Here is a 19,361-nt window from a genome sequence, read left to right on the forward strand (position 1 = left end):
AATGTTGTTATACTCGTATATGTTCCTCTATAAATACACTATTTTGGATGATCCGACACACTCGTCTACATTTTTTGAAGAGATTGAGCTACATAGATTGCAAAATTATGTCAGGCTATGTTGTTCAGACTCTCCAAAAATGTTGTTGTACACGTATTTGTTCCTCTATAAATACACTATTTTTGGATGATCCGACACACACCTGTCTACCTGTCTACATTTTTTTGAAGAGATTGAGCAACATAGAAGAATTGCTTGTCCCAAAAGCAATGACATTTTTATTTTTCCAAGAATATATCCTAATTTGTCCCCTTTTTTTTTCCTGATAATCGATTCAACCTCAACAAGTTCAGTAATGAGCATAACGTTCCTATGATTAACTTAAAGGTAAATTTCCAAACTAATAATTTTAACGAGATCTCTCAATTTTTGTCCTAGTTGATCCTGATTCGATATTAAAAGTATATGACTCTTCGCCAATAAAACAAAAATAGGACAAAAAAAAACAAATCTGATAATTAGAAAAATAATAGAAAAAGAACCTGGAGAAGCAGGTCAGATGATTTTTGTGTGTATTTTCTTTTCAGTTACATATATTTTTTATGAGAAATGAAATATAATTTATTTTTTTTTAGAATTAATTGTTAGTGTATTTGTGAGAGATGCAAAAATTAAGAGAAGAGAGAAGGGAGTTTAACGGTTTTTCAAATTAGCCGCTGCTTTTACGATATGTGCGGAAATTAAAGGGTTATTTTCCTCTTTGTTACTCCCTCAGTCGCATGACTTACTTTCCTTTTTAGTCAGTCCCAAATAAAATGATATATTTTTCTATTAAATAACAATTTATCTATAAAATATAAAATGTTTATCCCTTGATGAAATGATTTACAATTACACAAATTTCTATCATTCATTTTGGATCACAAGTTTTAAAAGTCCTTTCTTTCTTAAATTTCGTGCCGAGTCAAACTACCTCACATAAAATGAAACGGAGGGAGTATTATTTATTTTTACGCTCAATTTTGATTCTCCATATTTATTTATTTTCGTTAAAATTAGCTCGGATAATCAGTTTTGGGAACGATTATTAATATTTAGTCAATGTTTAAAAATGTAATGGTGAAATATTCAACTTTTTAAGACGGAAATACTATCTGAATAAAAATATTCTTAGGTAAAATACAAACGACATGTCACTTCGAATAAAGTGAAATATCTTTCTAGTTAATTATTTCTTACTGATATATTGACAGTCACTTCGAATAAAGAATAAAAGAGGAGGATCACATGCAATAAGCTAATAATTGGCATATAATAAATCCTCCCTATATAAAATATCTCAACATCACGATCAACTTAATCGACCCTAACTTGCTTGAAATCAGAGCATATATATAATAAGTTGTATATATTTTTTTATTTCTAGTATCACCAAAATGATCCACCAAACAAAAAACTTCTCATCATGATACACACTTAGTAAAAAAACAAACAACAATAATAATTGTTATTGAGATCGACTATATGAATTCTCGTTTCGTTTTGGGCTCAGGATATTTGATAGAGTTCTTGAGAATCTTTTTAGCAGCAGCATCACCAAGATCAATGCCACAAATATCAGCCAATCTAATGAGATAAAGCAAAACATCAGATAATTCTTCACCAAGATGCTCTTTATCTGATTCTTCCCAATTTGGTAACCCTTTATCCACTTCTCCTCTCCATTGGAATATTTCTGATAACTCCCCTACTTCACCTACCTGAATTTTTAATTGGACAACAAAAAAAAATATTATATGATTTCGATCGTTATGATATTTGATTAAGCATATTTAATCTCCAAGTTTACGTCTTTAATCCCTTAATGTATATTTGTTTGATCGATAATTGTGGTGTTCGAATCAGCTTGAGTGTATCTTGACTAATCACATAGGGTATGTGCAATCTTCTACAAATACATGGGTAACTATGTCCACTAAAGTTTGGAGAAACGTGAAAAAATCAAATAGTGTTTTGGCCTATGTTGAGGTTTGAATTACCTGAAACTCCATACTCAACTCATTTTATTGACCCCTAAACCATACTCTGGAGGCAAAAATATACACATCCAAGAGGAACAAGGGATTATAAAATATGTTATAGGTAAACTATCTTTAGAAATTATATTTACTCTATGGAATAACAATACAAATTTAACATTAACTCGCGGGTACTAATCAAATGGTGAAAGAGTTAACAAATATGATAATTTTATGAATATTTACAATTAAAGGGATTCAAAATGCAAATTATTTTTCTCTTTCATGAATCTTTGAACAAATGGAGAGAGATATATATGCTTTTTCTTGTGTGCCAAACATTGCCAAGTAGTACATGCCAAGGTACAATAGGAATCAAGAAACATTGTGTGATTGTCTAGTGGTACCAACTACCATTTTTCCTACACTTGTTATGTGGCTGTCTCATCACCTAGTGTGTGTCTAGTAAGTTACTTTTTGATATTTGATTGGAAAAAATGTTAGAAAAATATTCTCTAGAAAAATAAATTTATTAAAAGATTTCAAAGGAAAAACAATAAATTCATAAAAGTATTATATGTTCAATTTTAAGAAACTCAAAGAAAGAATATATCATGAAACTTGAATCCGCTTCTGAATGACAATAGAAACTCACAAATAACCATTTTTCAACCCTTGAAATTGAAAAACAGTCACCGTCATATAGTACAAATTCCAAAGGTGAAACTCCAAGACATGACTATTATAAAGTTTCACCTGTGAAATTTGAAACTCTATAACAATGACTACTTTTCTAATAAATCACCTAAAAGTAATCGGTAAACGCTATATTTATTCGAAGGCAAAAAGTAGAAAATTGATAGATAGTAAAAGAATTAATTACCATGGCAAGTAGCAAATTCCTAGGGCTATGATACTTCTCCCAATTTCTAACCTTAGCAAAATCTTCAAGTTGCTTAGAGAGGTCTTTAAGACTAATATCCATTGATCTCTCTTGATCTCTTTCTTGTTCCATATTGGCTAAGTAAATATGAGATTTGTTGCTTGCAAAGATACCAAAGGCTCTTGTCTTGGATTTTAAAGGAGAAAATTTGTTGACATGTGAAAAAGGAGGAATATTATAACCATAAAAGTGAATTAATGATAACATAGTAATAATTCTTAGAAGAAGAAGACGCCTCAAGGGGGGGCAAAATTCTTTGAGCATACTACCCTCAAATATTGGTTTTTTTTTATAGTGTAATGATTCTTTGTTCTATCTCATCTATGAAAAGAATATTATATTCCAATTTTCTTAGTAGTTTTTTTTTTTTTGTGAAAGGACATTGCAAATTGAGCCATGACACATCTTTTTGTGCAAATTGAGCATGCTTTGAATTTTAAAACACTTCTTTTTTTCTATCTTCATTGCACACCATTAGATGGTTTAGAACTTTATTAGATTTATATAATATAGTTAAGCAGAGGCAGAGTTGGAATTTAGAATACTTTATGAGTTCGTGAGTCTTAAAAAATAGTTAATTGGATTCTTGATAAGTTATTTATTACATATATTGAATGAAATTTTAATTGTAAATATAAAATTAGAGTCAAAATTATTAAGTTTTGTCGAATCAGTAGGTGGAACTCTGGCTCCCGTCTTATATAATGGATAGAGAGAAGACTAACCATTGAGTTAGTCTAGTGTTTTAAATCATTCATTTATTGATTATATTTTTAGTCTTTTCAACTCTTAATTGATTAGTCTTTTCACTTTAAACAATAAGGAAAATACAAAAATTGGCCAAACCAATTATTGTCTTTTGAACAAGTTTCAAAGAAACAAAAATAATTAAAATAAAAAAATAAAATAATTATAAATTTATAATAATAAAAAAGGACAAACCAAAAAGGTCCTACCGGGAGTCGAACCCAGGTCGCTGGATTCAAAGTCCAGAGTGCTAACCACTACACCATAGAACCTTAGATGCTTAATTAAACTTGCTCAATATAGAAAAAGTAATAACAATTACATCAATTTAAAATCATACTAAATTTTCATTTTTGAGTTTTTTTTAAATTATATTTTAATGATACGAGGATCTATTCGAGATGATGTATCTATTTTTGTAAGATAAGAATAAAATTTACGTATTTTCTATTTTTCTTTTCAGATTTTACTTATGAGACTATACTAAATATGTTGTTATTGCGTTTTTTTTATGTACATCGAGGGGGGGGGGGGGGGGAAAAAAACCTTTTGCGTCTTTTTTGGGGGTAAAAACACCTTTGGCTGTCTTTGTTTATGGAATACCAAAAACATTATCATTTTTAAATTGGAATATTTTAATCTTATCTAAGCATATCACTTCAATTTTGACATTCTTCTTATCAACCGAAAGAAAAATATAATAATGCAGTAAAAAATTCTTTAAGATTTCTCAATTATTCCTTGCATTTTATAATTCCCTTAGATAACATTGAAAATAACATTTATCAACCGAAAGAAAAAGATAATGCAGTAGAAAATTCTTTAAGATTTCTCAATTGTTCCTTGCATTTTATAATTCCCTTAGATAACATTGAAAATAACATTTATTTACTAAAAATAGAAAAAAGTACATTTAGATTTTTACAATGGAATTGTTCCTTTTGCTTATTTTATAGCAGTATATGTTAAGTGCTGGCTGAATCTACATTCCATCATAATCAATGTAATATACTAATTGCTATAGCACCTAGATAGAATATATCTTTTTGTTAGTTTATGATATATAATTATACATTTATTATAAACTCACTCCGTAAATATTTTTTAAAATATTTATTTTTATAAAATGGAATTCAGGATGTCCTTCTTTCAAATTCTGTAAAGATGATCAGTCTTAAACAAATCAAATAAAGTCATTAGAGACAAAAAAAAACAATAAATATAAAGGAGTCAATATAATAAAATATAAATGAGACGCATATCACAAATTCAAACCTTATCACATAGCTCAAATTATTTACTCATTATTATTCCCCTCCCCATTACATTAAATTAATTAAGACCATTTGAATTGCAAAACTTGTTTGCCTTGAATTTTGAGATACAATCCATCCTTCTTTGCATGCCATTCACATATATTATTTGCACATCTTTTAGAATCTCTATTATTATCAAATAAAACAAATGTACCATGTACTCCTTTTGATGTTCGAGCAGTCAAAGCACATGAAGCAATTGCCTTTTGTTTTGGATCACTAAAATTTACTGGAAATGAACTTTTTGTTCCTTTTGGAATTGGTAAAGTTCCATCATCAAATCCCATAATATTATACAATGAGCTCCTAAATTAGCTCCTAATTCATTGTGGATTAATACAATGAACTAAAGAGCATGAATAATATAAAGTCAAAATAAGAGAAATAATTGGCAAATTGTATTGTGAAGACTTCATTTTTATGTGGTTTATATGAGTGAAGTGTTAGTCTTTATATAGTTTTATGGTATAAAATTTTATGGGAACAAATTAAACTCTAGAGTAATCATGCTAATATGTAATTATATAGTAATATTTTTCTTTAAATTAATATTACTAATTATGAAAAAGATTAGGACATGATTCATGTACCTCAGTCAACTATATATTATTATGGGGAAAAATTTGATAAATGTTATTTAAGATTATTCCTCCTATTTATCTTTTTAGTTTTAACTTGTCAATCTCTTTATAGTTATTCTCAATTATTCAAGGAAAATGTTTTAAATCACTTTAGTCTCTGGAATATTGATAAATGGTGGTTCTTGTAATTTTTGTCAAATATATTTAATTTTAGTTAACGGATATATGTACTTTTGATTCATTTGATTGTGAATTTTTATAAATTTAATGAATTACGAAGTGTTAAGGCGTCTGGTCAATGTGTTGTGTTAAATTTTAATGTTATTTTGTATTTGGGAATCGGATAATATGCAAATATAATTATGCTCTATTTAATTTCTAATCATACAAAGATTTTCTTGCTCAACTATTATGGCTAAGGGATATTGGAGTAAATGTTAAAGATTCTCGTCATTTTTACCTCCTCGTTGTTCTTAATAACTTTCAAGTTTGATCAATGTATCTTTTGTTATGTTGATTTCATTTATATAATATTTAGTTAAAGTCGAATTACTTTTTAGTTATAAAAAATCTTGTTTAGTGACTTGTTGTGATCATTTGGCAAAGTTGAATGGTTTTTTGCTATAAAAAATAGTTTAATTTTGTTATATTTCAACAAAATTGAATGATTTTTATATTTAAAAAAAATAATATAGTAACTTTACTGTAATAAAATAAAAGTTAAGTCATCATATATGAAATTAATTTTTTTTTAAAAACTCCCTAGTTTTTTCCAACTTATAATTAATAATAATATGTCAATCTCTCTTTACAACAATTCCTTTATTATATGAGATATTATATGTCAACGCACAAATATTTATTTTTAAAGTTCTTTTTTGGCAGTACCAATTAGTGGTGTTCATGGTTCGGAGTAGATTTTTTGGTTAAATCAAAAACAAATTACTTTAATTAATTTTCAAATCAATTTTAATTATAATACATTTTTATTGGTTTGATTCAATTCAATCTTAAAGAAATCTAATAATACAAAATTATATAACACATATTTATCTTTCTCATTTTTACTATATTTGAAAAATATTTTTTCATTCTTTGATCAGGTATAACCCCTTCCTCCATTTTCTCTTCCGCTACGCCCAATTAATTTTTTTTAAACAATCATTTAGTAATCTTTCATTATGCTTGCTATAATTTTGGATTGTGAAAAAACATATTGAGATCAATTGAATTTAATTAGGTTAATAAAATTTATAATTTTTTTTTTTTAAATCTTAGATATGAACCTTGCAGTTATAATTTTACATAAACTAATTTCGATTCATTTAAAAAAGAAAAGAAAAAAAGAAATGGACTTAAGGATACGTGTATTACAGATAAAATTAATGGTATAAATAAAAAATTGCTGAAAATTTATACAAAATATTTAAATATGTTGCATATAATTTATCAGTTTGATTTAATATCTTTTCTTCAATTTGTTTTTATTAAAATCAAACCAAATCAAATATTATTTATTTTTACAAATTTAAAATAAACCCAAAACTAATATTGATCTATTCAATTGATTTGATTCCATTTTGAAGTTGCATCAATTTTTTTTATCAAATTATAATAAAACACCTTAGCCATTTTCATCTATTAATCATTCTCTATTGTTATAAAACAGAAGAAAATTATCATTTAATTCCTAGTGGATTAAAAATTAAGTCACAAATTGCATTAGCGTTGGTGAATCTTAAACAAGTCGGATAAAGTTAGTAAACGGTAAGAAATATATATATATATTTCTTGTTAACGATATTTTGATTGAATGATAAAAGCGCATTACAAAAATGTATATCATAAATTCAAACCTTATTACATAACTCAAAAAATTGTTATTTAAATATAGAATAGTAAAAAGTACGAATCCATTATCTAATAAAATTCAAAAATAAAAATAAATAAATAAATATATATATACTTTCAAACGATCATTAAACTATCGCCACTCCATCATATTGTTTATCACAAAACATTGACAAACTAGTATGTATACTTCATTAATCATAATTTGGTAATAGCAGCATTGGAATTTCACTATTTCTCAACTCAAGCAATCTATTGGCTGCATGAACATACATAACTTCCATTAGCTTAGATCCCACCATGGGAGACGAGTTTCGGAATTTAAAAATATTTATTAACTTGAACAAACGTAAATTGAAATTAACTTAAACAAACGTAAATTGAAAGTAACAATGAATGCATCGTCCAAATCAATCATGTCACATAAGGTCAAACTCTTCCATTGAGGACTCATAACTTTGATTGTATTTAATTCTTTTTATAAATGATGAGATAAAAAATTTAGACACGAGAATGTTGAGCAAACCTTTTGAAGAACGTCATTGAGAATATTTGTAGAATCTATATGACGACTTGTAGGCTAGTAGAAGCGGGCAAATCAAGTTTGAGTGTTGATAATAATAATGAAATATACAAGTGAAACATAAACAAAAAACTAGAAATATAGTTTCACTTGTGTAGTTCATCATTATTATCAACATATCAAAAATCGATATGTCTACTTCTACTAGCTTACAGGTCCTTGATATAGATTCTACAGATATTCCTAACGGCTTTCTTCAAGAGGTTTTCTCAGCATTTTCGGTGGCTAAAATCCTTATCTCTTCATTTATGTAAAAGATCAAATAATATCAAAGATATGAGTTATCACTGAAAAAGTTTAACCTTAAATAACATAATCGATTTGAATAATGCTTTCATTATTATTACTCCTAATTTAGATTCGTTCAACCTAATAAATATCTTTAAATTCCAATCAAGACTAATGGAAGTTGATGGTTGATGTGTGCTCATGCAACCAATAGCTACTCATTGTTGATTAGTACACTGAATTGTATAGAATGAACCAAAGAACATGTATAATATATAGTCAAAAAGAAGAGTTTCACAATCAGAACCTAGCAAAAGCATAATTTTGTTTCAAAGCTTCGTTTCATTCCAGCAACAGTAATCGGCAAATTGAATTGCAGAAATTTTAGTTTTTTCTCCTCCTCCTTGTTTTTTTTCCCTATAGGATATGGCTTATATGAGTGAAGCATTAGTCTTTATATAGTACTATAATATATAATTTAAGGGAACAAAATCTAGCATTTGCATGCTAATATTTAAACACAATTATGTTTCCTTTAATTAGTTTCCAACTATAATATAAAACTTTATGGGATAAAAAATCTAGAGTATTAATGTTAAATTAGGTCTTAGTGCCTAACTCAAAACCCAAAAGCTGGCTCAAAGGGAGGAGGATTGTCCAAGCCTTATAAGGAGTCCACCCATCTCATTAATCACCAATGTGGGACTTTTGTCATTCTTTAACAATTAATACTAATATATGTAAATATTATTATGTTTCCTTAAATTAATTACCAACTATGAAAAGATTAGGATATGATTCATGTATCCCAATACATGCTCAATTATTATGGGAAAATGATAATGGATTAAATGTTATTTAAGATCCTCCTTCCTAGATTATTTTTAATTTTTTATTTAACTTGTCAATCTCTTTAGATATAGTTATTCTCAATTATTCAAGAAAAATATTTTAAAATTATTTTCTCATTGATTATATGGAATGTATAAAAGAAACTCATTTTATTCTAGCAAAACTTAAAAGGAAAATTAGCACTTTGAGTCTCTCAAATATCGATAAATGGTGATCCTTGTAATATTGTCTAAATATATTTAATCTTTAATTAATAAATATATGCATTTTTGGTTCCTCTGATTATGAATTTTCACAAATTTAATGAATTATTAAGCGTTAAACTGCTTGGTCAATATGTTATGTTAAATTTTAATGTTATTTCGTATTTAGAGATAATATTTACTTATAATTATTCTCCATTAAAATTTCAATTATACAGAGATTCTCTTGCTCAACTATTATGGCAAAATAATATTTCAATAAATGTCAAAGATTCTCATCATTTTCACCTCCTCATTGTTTTTAATAACTTCAACATATCTTTATGTTGATTTCATTTCATAGAATATTTAGTCAAAGTCAGAATGACTTTTTTTATTATAAAAAATAGTTAAATTCTATTATATTTGAGAAAAATTAAGTAACTTTTGTATTTAAAAAGATAATACAGTAAGTTTGTTGTAGTAAAATAAAAGATAAGTGACAATATGTGATTTTTTAATAAAAAAACTCCCCTAGATTTCCAAGTTAATATGTCAATCTCTTTAAAGCTATTCCTTATTAGCTCTAGGGAAAAGGCCAAAAATATTTTCTCATAACATGGGAAATTAATAAGTTTATCTTTCCTTCCATCAAATCAAAACTAATATACACTGGAAAATAATTATATAGTGATAGGATTTTTGGTCCTGACCTTGAGTTGTTGATATTTATATCAATGACTATAAATACACATTTTAGTTAATTAAAAGTCAAATACATTTAATCCAATATTAAAAAAATAAAATCCCCTCCCTCCCTCCCACTCAATAATTACATATTTATCAATAATGAGGGGGGGGGGGGTTGTGATTTAAAATATGAAACATGTAGTAAAAAATATATATAGTTTAATTTTATTTAATGAATCTCTTTGCTTCCAATAGTTTTGTTGTGGGATGTAAAAATACATTACTCTATAACTAATAACAAATTTTATTTTATTTTTAAATTGGGGATAGATGAGGGATAAATGGGGAGGGGATTACGATGTGTAGAATCGAATGATATTAAATTGTTCACATTCGATATTTATATCCAGTGTTTTCAAAAACGTTTTTGGGGTGAGTCTCGGGGTGAGGCGTATCAAAAACGCTTTGGGGCATAAATTAAAGACGTAGATCCATAAGGCGTAAGTCCTAAAATTTGAGGCATAAGCCCCAAGCATAAAAACGTAAGTCTTGGACGTAAAAACATACGGCCGGACGCTTTTAATTTATTTTTTAAACTTTTTTTGCTTTAAATCATATTTTTATTATTTACGATATTTCTCAAATAGTAATTATAATACGTTTTTTCTTCATTATTGATTATTAATACTTATCTCAAATAAAAATCATAAATCAAAGATATAGTTTTGCTTATTTTATTAGTAATAAAACTATAAAATTGAATATACATGAGACTACGCTGCGCTGATCCATGGGACTTACGCCCCGTATCTAGGGGCTTACGCCTTGCCCTGTACGGTATAAAATACCTCGCCTCACGCCCACTCCTTTTAAAACACTGTTTATACCTATTCAATAAATATCAAGTGTCGATAAATATGTGCTAGTTTGACTTTTTATTGGAGATACAAAGCAATAAGCACCAGTGGTCTAGTGGTAGAATAGTACCCTGCCACGGTACAGACCCGGGTTCGATTCCCGGCTGGTGCATTTGAGAGTGCTGTGATGATTATTGTACAAATATGTGAAGTAGGGTCTTCACTACCATCTGATATATGAGATGAAATCTTGTGCATCTGAGCTCTCCATTTATTTTTAGCTATTTTTTAGTGGATTATATGACTTGATCCAATAGAGTTCGAACACCTTTTATCTAAATGAAATACTATTTTTTAGTGGATTATGACTTGATCCAATAGAGTTCGAACACCTTTTTATCTAAATGAAATGGTGTTTGATGAAAGGATATAGATTCTATACTATGATGTGGGTTGAAAAGGGTTGCTTCGAAGATTATAAAAGATATTAGGGATAAAATCGTAAAGAGTTTAGTCAAGTCAAAAGTACTTATGAGATGTAAAACTACCCGTTAGGGGTAACCAACATATGATTTTTGCCTAATTTTGGATTATGATATTTTATCTGACAATAAATGGGAAAGTTCAAAGCAAAGTCCTTTTGCATAACAATCTTCTCACTTCACAATGAATAGTATTTCATTTAGATAAAAAGGTGTTCGAACTCTGTTTAAATTTGTTTCTTACTTTTTCCTTTTAATCTGTTTCAAAATGAATACCTTTCATTTTTTGACAACTTTTTAATTATGAGTTCCAACTTTTTAATACGACAAGATTAAAAGCGCTTTGGTACATTCTACATATTTTTAGTAAAAGGGTTAATGCATAGGGATTTTTTCAGTATGTTTTAATGAACAAAACTTACCATCTTATGTTAATTATGTTTCTTGTACATCAGCATAAAATTTATCTACAAGTTCTGTTAAACCAACTGTACTCCCTCCTCCTACTTTCTGCAGCAAGCTGTTGAATGTGGTTTTCAAATGCTTTCTCCCCTCTGGTTGACTCCAGAGAACCTTAAGGACATCTGGGGGATAGATCGGTGCAGGCTTAGCTACCAACTGCTGACCATCTACTTCAATTCCGTTCAGCCTTGGAACGTACAGAATCAAATCAGAAATGATGACGAGGGAAGCAAACGCATAGTTAAAGGAAGCCAATATCGGATAAGCAAGCAACTACCTGTTTATAATCTCTAACATTCGTGGCCATTCAGCAAATTTGAAATGCACGTCCATGACGCCAAAAGCTTTCGTGAAGAAGTACCTAGTCTGTCCCAGTTTTTTGCAAAAGGAGATCACTTTGGCCCTGGAAGTGACAGGGATATTTGATATCCTTACAATGGTTGTTCTTGGTGCATCGATTCGCAAGATTGATAGTGTCTCTCCAAGCATGATCAATGAATGTTTCGCAATAGCAATTTCTTTGCCCTCTACTGTCTGGTAGAAGAAGGTTTTGAATGTAAATAAACTGTACTTATTTGCTAGCATTAGAAATTCATTTTGTCAATAAAAACCTCGACTAGTCAAAAACCTACAAGATTGGATTAACTCAAAAGAGGGAAACGAAGGAAAGTTATTCCATTAGAAGCAAATTACCTCAAATTCCACATAAGCAACGGAGCTTGACGAACCAAAGAAAATTCCAGTTATGTTGCTTCCGCAAAAGGCAAGAACTTCTTCGATGTCATGAAAGGACACATTGTGCTTCAATTCTTTTATCATAACTGTCCTTGAAGGATGCTTTACTAATGAGGTGGGAACTTCTGGATGACCAATTAAATCAGGTATACACATCCTCTCTCTCCCTTTCGGAGGAAAAGTGGCCTCCACAACTACTACATTCCTAATGACCGTATCAGACCATTTAAGAGCCTTTTGCTTTCCTTTTTTAGACTGCAAAAGCCAAAAAATGGTAAGTGGAAACTAGAATGTGAAATTAGCTGTTCAAATCAAGAGCCTACACTGCCACCATTTTGAGAAACATTTAATTCACAGCAGAACAAAGTTGGTGCTGAACATATCATTTTGTGCAAGCTGTGTGAAGAAGCGATGCAAAAACAAAATGCACAGAGGAGCATACTTCCATAAGAAAATCAAACCGTGACATATTATCGGGTTTAGCACCTCAAGTTGAACGATAGAGAGGACGTCTTGCTAAATAATGGCACCCTTTGTTTGTACCAGTAACACGTATTTTTAACAACATTTAGTTATTAAATTGGCATAACATTAAATCAATTTCAGTTTTGCATCTATTCATTAAACAACAGGGTAGTAGAGCACTAGAGTCTAGAGCTACACTACGTTCAAGTGAAAGATCTAACTTCAGTCCCTACACCTTGAACCATCTCCTTGAACAAGCATAACCAAGGTACATCAGCACTGTCTGTTTCCTGCTGAAGTGCAGCTCATTTCATATTGGTCCAAAAAATACGTGTCTTTATCTTGTTTTTAATTTATTTTATTTCTGTTTTTCCTTTCCTTTTTCTTTTCTTTCCTTTTTCTTTTTAATTGCTCTGTAATTTATTTATTTTTACAACTATAGGAAGTCGAGAACACAGCCCTGAAAGAAAATGGTCAAAAACCAGAATACTGAAAACATACCTCAAAATAAATGTGTGCAACTTTATAATTAGTTGATATGACACTTGGAAACACAACCTTTGTAATAGCCCCACAACCCTTGAAACCGTCACAGACATCCTGTTCTGTAGCTTTTACATTCACAAACTTTATAGTCATTTTGTTTTCATCTGATAAGTTTTCAGATAAAGAGGCATCCTCATCCTTGTTCAGGTTACCCTTTTCCCTCAAAGATGTAATCTCTTCAGTTTCTATTGACTTGAAGAAATCACGAGGTGCAGTATTCCTGATCTCTGTTCTTTCATCACCCGGGTTGAGATCTTCAACGACTTCGCTAGATATCCCACCCTTCTTTCCAATCACACCCTGAGATGAAGTCTTTCTTTTTTTCCTGTCAGTTGACTGCTTGTTAGTTTGTGCTTGGGTGCTGTTACTTGCCTTTCTTTCACTATATCTGTCAACACTTCTGTCAACAACAATTTCCTCAGGCCTAACAACAGAATGATTCTGAGGAGGGAGCACCCTAATACATTCTATTAAGCCCTTTATGTCGCCACTCTTGCCGAAAGTATTCTGAGAAGTTTCATTAAGGTGCTCAAACTCTCTAGGTACAGATTTTTCACTCTTTGGGGCAACAATCTGATTGATTGCTCGATGATTGGCCTCCATGTGAGAAGACCTATTGGAGACTGATGAAATTTCGTCCATTTTGGTATTAGAAAGTGAGATCGGAATAGAGATGTCTTTGGCTGGAAAATGTTCATTTGCAGGGGAAACTGATGAAATTTCATCCATTTTGGTATTAGAAAGTGAGATCGGAATAGAGATGTCTTTAGCTGGATAATGTTCGTTTGCAGAGGAAACTGGTTTTTTTACAAGAACATCCCGCCATTTGTTGGTTGTTTCACTCAGTAAGATACTATTAGAACATTCGACCTGCTTGAGATTGGATGTTCTTTTCCCAAAAACTGACATAATGTCTGATATTACTTCCTCATTTTGCATTTGGCCATTCTTAGCCTCCAACTCTGGTTCATTATTTCCTTTTTCCTGAGAAGCATCTACTAAGCTGGCAACCCTCTTTGCGACACATGATGAATCAGAGGTATCCTTCCGTCCATGTTTTAAATTTGACGAAAATTTGAACTTCTTCATAATGTCCTCCTCCTGGCTTTCAGATGCAGGTGAACCAGATTTATTTGCAGAAATTCTATGTGATGTCCTAGGTATCTCAATCTGCATCCGATGTTCTACGATACATGCATTCTCAGATTTTGACAGGATCTCTTCACCAGAACTGATTTGTACACTTGATGATGCTTCCTCATCTAGCAATTGTTCTCTCTCTTTCTTAACTAACTCTGAAAGATGGAAATCATTAATCGGTTGAACACCATCGTTGGAATCGGCTTTTCCACAGATAGATGATGCACCAGAAGACATATCATTTACCCCGTAATCAGTGCTTCCTTCACATTCTTTTGAAGAGATATTTAGCAATTCCTCAGTCACAGCTGTATTTGAAGTGTTTTTCATATTAACAATCTCAGCAGCTATAAAAGAAGACAGAGATGTTTTACTGTCAACATTTTCTTCCATAGTAGTTATAGATGTCTTTTCTGAATGAATTGTACTCTTAAGATTATTCATACTTCCACTATCATGACTATAAGCAGATACAACATTATCAGAATCCTTAAGATCGGAAGTGGAAGTTAATGAATGAGCGCTACTGCTCTTCTGCTCCAAAATATTTCCAAATATCTTCTTTTTAGCTATTTGAAAGGTCGCTACCAAACTATTCCACGGATCTACTTCCTTCTGGACAGGTGTTTCTCTAGGAAAGACCTCTTCATTTTCAGTCATAAGCCTATAACAACAATGATCCGAGATATGTTTCAGAACAAATGAGATATTAGAGGATAAACTTGTTTAAGAAATAAAAGTTTGCTCATTGTTACGAAATGGAAAAAACAGATACACAGGCACTCAAATACACAACATACTGTAGACTTTTGCAAGCTGAAGAATCTATATTATCAAAAACAGAGAGGAAAAAAGAAGATATAAGAAAAGAAGCACCCTGTAAATATGACTCTACTGCATAGACTGGTTTAAGCCAAAGAACTGAAAAAGCAACTGATCTGCATGAAATTAGTCCATCACTAGTATGATATCCATTTCACATCTCGGAGTATGCTACAAAATCCCAATTCACCTTCTAACTTAGTTTTAGAAAATTGCACTCTCTACTTTTAGATACCCAACATTCATGTCCACAGTTAAACTGCAACATATTTCATCATAATGATCTCCACTGTGCAGTTATGGCAGTTAAACAATCTCAGTTAATAGCTACTTCGTAGGCATGTATTCCCAAAAGAAGATCACCCTGACCTTTTGAAGATGAGACATCATTTACAACCTATGTTGCTCGGATACGGGTGCGGATATCCGATATGGGTGTAGATCTAGGGGTCGAATTCATCATCAAATAAATTTTAGGATTCGGGGCTACGAACTGAAGTACGGGTGCAAGGATATGGCTAATAAATGTATATTACAACATATAAGTCGTAATGCAAGTATACATTTTGCACAAATAAAACTCTAAATCAAACCAATTACTCAATTAACCGATAGTTCTTGGCCATAACTGTAGTTAAAGCACACGAGTTAGGTTGACCAAATCAATGCGGATTCTACACCCAAATCATGTTGGATTGACACTCAACCCGAATGGGCAGGGATTTTGAAGATTCTGAGCAACATGATTATAACAACTACACATCAATCCCAAACTTGGATCCAGCTATATGAATCCTCAATATCCACTATGCTTCAGTTGGACATGTTTCATTCCAATGTCAGATTTTATTTTGTAAGACATATTGGCAGCATTAGAGGTCCTCTACACTTCACGTACAAATATCTAACAAACTGATACCACACCTTATGTAAGTGTACTAACACTATTGAACCTCATTGCCTATATGAATTCTCTTCTTAGTTAAATCCGCATAGATTCAAAAAGATAGCATATCATTGAGACAACTACCCTCCATGTGACTTTAGCTATATCTTGTCCTTTTTTTTTAACACCATAATGTTGCACTAAAGTACTGGTGCATCCGGCGGTCAATGTAGGACATAGTCAAGTCATCTCATTCTCATTTATTATCTTTGTGTTCTACTTGTACCGTCTGCCTTGGGTGTGATTATTTCTAATTTTGTACAAGTACGTGTCCATCTTAAAATCTTATTTTTATGCTTCATCTAAAAACATCTTATTCGTTGATAATCATCTTGTAGATATTGTTGTGCAAATGCATACTTAATAAGTAACTAATAATTTTGAGGACCTTACTTATATTATCATCAAATTTCAACCAAATAGTTAAGCTCAAAATGTAGGTAAAGGTGCATACTCTTTCTAATTAAGAGATCTTACTTCTTTTCAGCTATCTCCACATCCGTGGCTTTCAGCTGCTCCACCACTTCTGATTTCTTCAACGGCTGTGAAATTTCACCCTTACCATTCACGGAAGAACACCATCTTCTACATTCTGTAAATAGGAACTAGCTGCATTAACACACACAATTGAAAAGAACAGTACTCCTCAACCCTCCCTCCCTAAAACCAAAAGAAAAGACCAAGAACAACATTTTACAACCAAAATGATAAAAGAAAAAAGACATAATTTTTTTTCCAAATGGGTATCAGATAAACTACTTATTCACTCTTCTACATTCTGTAAATGGGTTCATTAACACACACAAGTGATATAATCAATACCCTTCAACCCCATCCACCCCACACCCAACATTTTGAGACCAAAGGAAAAAGATTCACTTTGTTCCAAATTGATATCTGATAAACTACTTATTCACTCTTCTACACTCTACAAATAGGTTCATTAAACACAAGTGATAAAATCAATACTCCTCAACCCCATCCACTCCACACCAACATTTCGAGACCAAAAGGAAGGAAAAAGATTCACTTTTTCCAAATTGGTATATTGTAAACTACTTATTCACTTTCTACATTCTGCAAATAGGTTCATTAACACACACAAGTGATAAAATCAATACCCCTCAACCCCATCCACTCCACACCAACATTTCGAGACCAAAAGGAAGGAAAAAGATTCACTTTTTCCAAATTGGTATATTGTAAACTACTTATTCACTTTCTACATTCTGCAAATAGGTTCATTAACACACACAAGTGATAAAATCAATACCCCTCAACCCCATCCACCCCACACCAACATTTCAAGACCAAAAGAAAAGAAAAAGATTCACTTTTTTTTCCAAATTGGTATCTGATACACTACTTATTCACTCTTCTACATTCTGCAAATAGGTTCATTATACCAGTGATAAAATCAGTACCCCTTAACCTCAATCCACCCCACACCAACATTTCAAGACCAAAAGAAAAGAAAAAGATTCACTTTTTTTTCCAAATTGGTATCTGATACACTACTTATTCACTCTTCTACATTCTGCAAATAGGTTCATTATACCAGTGATAAAATCAGTACCCCTTAACCTCAATCCACCCCACACCAACATTTCAAGACCAAAAGAAAGGAAAAATACTCACTTTTTCCCAAATTGGTATCTGATAAACTACCTACTCATCTGCCTAACTCTACGAATAGAAGAAAAAAAAAAAGTTCACATTTTCAATAAAAAAAACAAGTGAAATAATCACACCCGAACCCAATACCAGAATCAAGAATCAACATTATGAGGTTAAAATGAGGGGAAAAAGACAATTTTTTTCAAGTGGGTATTTGATAAACTACCTACTGTGTTGATTAACGGTCGCAATTTGAGTGAAAGAAGACGAGAGAGGGACATTTTTGCTCTCCCCTCTCTTACCGGTAGAGAAAAGCAACAGCAGAGGGTTTTGGCGAGGTTTTAGGATCCTCAGAACAATCCATGTTACACAAGTAAATATAATGAACTACCTAAAATACCCTTCTTGCTTAATCGCTCTACAAAATATTTTTCCTTCGTACCGAATACACATTGACTATGTTGTTATTTTGTCATTGTTATTGTTCATTCAAATTCACCTTGCGTAAAAACTTATAAGTCTTCATTTTTAACAACTCAAATATGTATTGATTGAAGTTAGGCTATATACTAATTTGATGTCTAAAATTGTTTTGTAGTCGCTAGATATATCCAAAAAAACTAATAATACCTTCGGGGTGACCCAATAATTTGTATCCTACCCTTCGGGGTGACCCAATAATTTGGGCTTGAAATTTCTATGTTGGAGATTTTAAGTTCGAAATCTCTTGCCAGCGAAAACAAGAGATTTGCCTTCTAGGTCGAGCTCATCGCATCGATCTTGCCTAGTGCGGGCTACCTCTCCTATGAAGATAGCGACTACGGTTTCTCTTGTCAATAAAAAAACCGTATCCTAACAAAGTACCCATGGAATTGTTCCACATGACATATGACATAATTTGGAGACCAAAAAATTAAACTCATGGGCAAACATTATTAGGTAAACTTAAGAGTCATCCTCCTCAAATTGAAGAAGTCACACATAGGTAAACAAAATTGTCTTTTTTATAAAAAAAAAAATTCTATGTTTTGATTGATTTGAATATTACGTGTTTGACATTGATTTCCTTTATTCTTAAAATCGAAAAAGTAAAAACAAAAAAGATATAAAACCCATATATAAATCTAATAATCATAAAAATGTGAAATATAGAAACTACTCCCCTAAAATTCGAAGTTGTTAGCACAAGAGCCTCTAAGTTTTAGAATACACAAGTTTGAAATAATCTAATACAACTATCTAGAACAAAAAAACGAAAAATAAATTATACTCCCTCCGTCTAACAATAATTGTCCACT

General features: G+C 30.9%; 2 protein-coding genes and 2 non-coding genes across 4 annotated transcripts; 1 reads left to right on the plus strand and 3 right to left on the minus strand.

The window, feature by feature from the left end:
* Positions 1 to 1,391: 1,391 nt before the first annotated feature.
* Positions 1,392 to 3,318, minus strand: LOC102583324 (dCTP pyrophosphatase 1-like). The gene is made up of 2 exons (XM_006354407.2): positions 2,902 to 3,318; positions 1,392 to 1,760 (listed from the first exon to the last, which is right to left on the minus strand). The coding sequence occupies exons 1-2, from the start codon at positions 3,223 to 3,225 to the stop codon at positions 1,521 to 1,523; spliced, it is 564 nt and encodes a 187-aa protein (XP_006354469.1). The 5' UTR covers positions 3,226 to 3,318; the 3' UTR covers positions 1,392 to 1,520.
* Positions 3,319 to 3,908: 590 nt separating this feature from the next.
* TRNAQ-UUG (transfer RNA glutamine (anticodon UUG)) lies at positions 3,909 to 3,980 on the minus strand. The gene has a single exon. It is a non-coding gene; the product is annotated as a tRNA-Gln (tRNA).
* A 6,969-nt stretch (positions 3,981 to 10,949) lies between these two features.
* Positions 10,950 to 11,020, plus strand: TRNAG-GCC (transfer RNA glycine (anticodon GCC)). The gene has a single exon. It is a non-coding gene; the product is annotated as a tRNA-Gly (tRNA).
* A 669-nt stretch (positions 11,021 to 11,689) lies between these two features.
* On the minus strand, positions 11,690 to 18,417 carry LOC102583645 (uncharacterized). The gene is made up of 6 exons (XM_006354408.2): positions 18,290 to 18,417; positions 16,924 to 17,038; positions 13,494 to 15,342; positions 12,486 to 12,782; positions 12,070 to 12,326; positions 11,690 to 11,979 (listed from the first exon to the last, which is right to left on the minus strand). Exons 1-6 carry the CDS (start codon positions 18,342 to 18,344, stop codon positions 11,766 to 11,768), a joined length of 2,787 nt encoding a protein of 928 aa, XP_006354470.1. The 5' UTR covers positions 18,345 to 18,417; the 3' UTR covers positions 11,690 to 11,765.
* Between the last annotated feature and the right edge of the window lie 944 nt (positions 18,418 to 19,361).

This window comes from Solanum tuberosum, unplaced genomic scaffold (genome assembly GCF_000226075.1).
Source record: "Solanum tuberosum cultivar DM 1-3 516 R44 unplaced genomic scaffold, SolTub_3.0 scf00174, whole genome shotgun sequence".
In the NCBI taxonomy this organism is placed as follows: Eukaryota; Viridiplantae; Streptophyta; class Magnoliopsida; order Solanales; family Solanaceae; genus Solanum; species Solanum tuberosum.

Excerpts from the sequence above, each read along its gene's own strand:
- LOC102583324 (XM_006354407.2), bottom strand. The coding sequence starts at position 3,225 with ATGCTCAAAGAATTTTGCCCCCCCTTGAGGCGTCTTCTTCTTCTAAGA. Across the intron at positions 1,761-2,901 it reads GGAATTTGCTACTTGCCATG|GTAGGTGAAGTAGGGGAGTT; the intron begins GTAATTAATTCT and ends TTAAAAATTCAG.
- LOC102583645 (XM_006354408.2), bottom strand. The coding sequence starts at position 18,344 with ATGTCCCTCTCTCGTCTTCTTTCACTCAAATTGCGACCGTTAATCAAC. Across the intron at positions 17,039-18,289 it reads ACCGTTAATCAACACAGTAG|AATGTAGAAGATGGTGTTCT; the intron begins GTAGTTTATCAA and ends TCCTATTTACAG. Across the intron at positions 12,783-13,493 it reads TTGCACACATTTATTTTGAG|TCTAAAAAAGGAAAGCAAAA; the intron begins GTATGTTTTCAG and ends TGGCTTTTGCAG.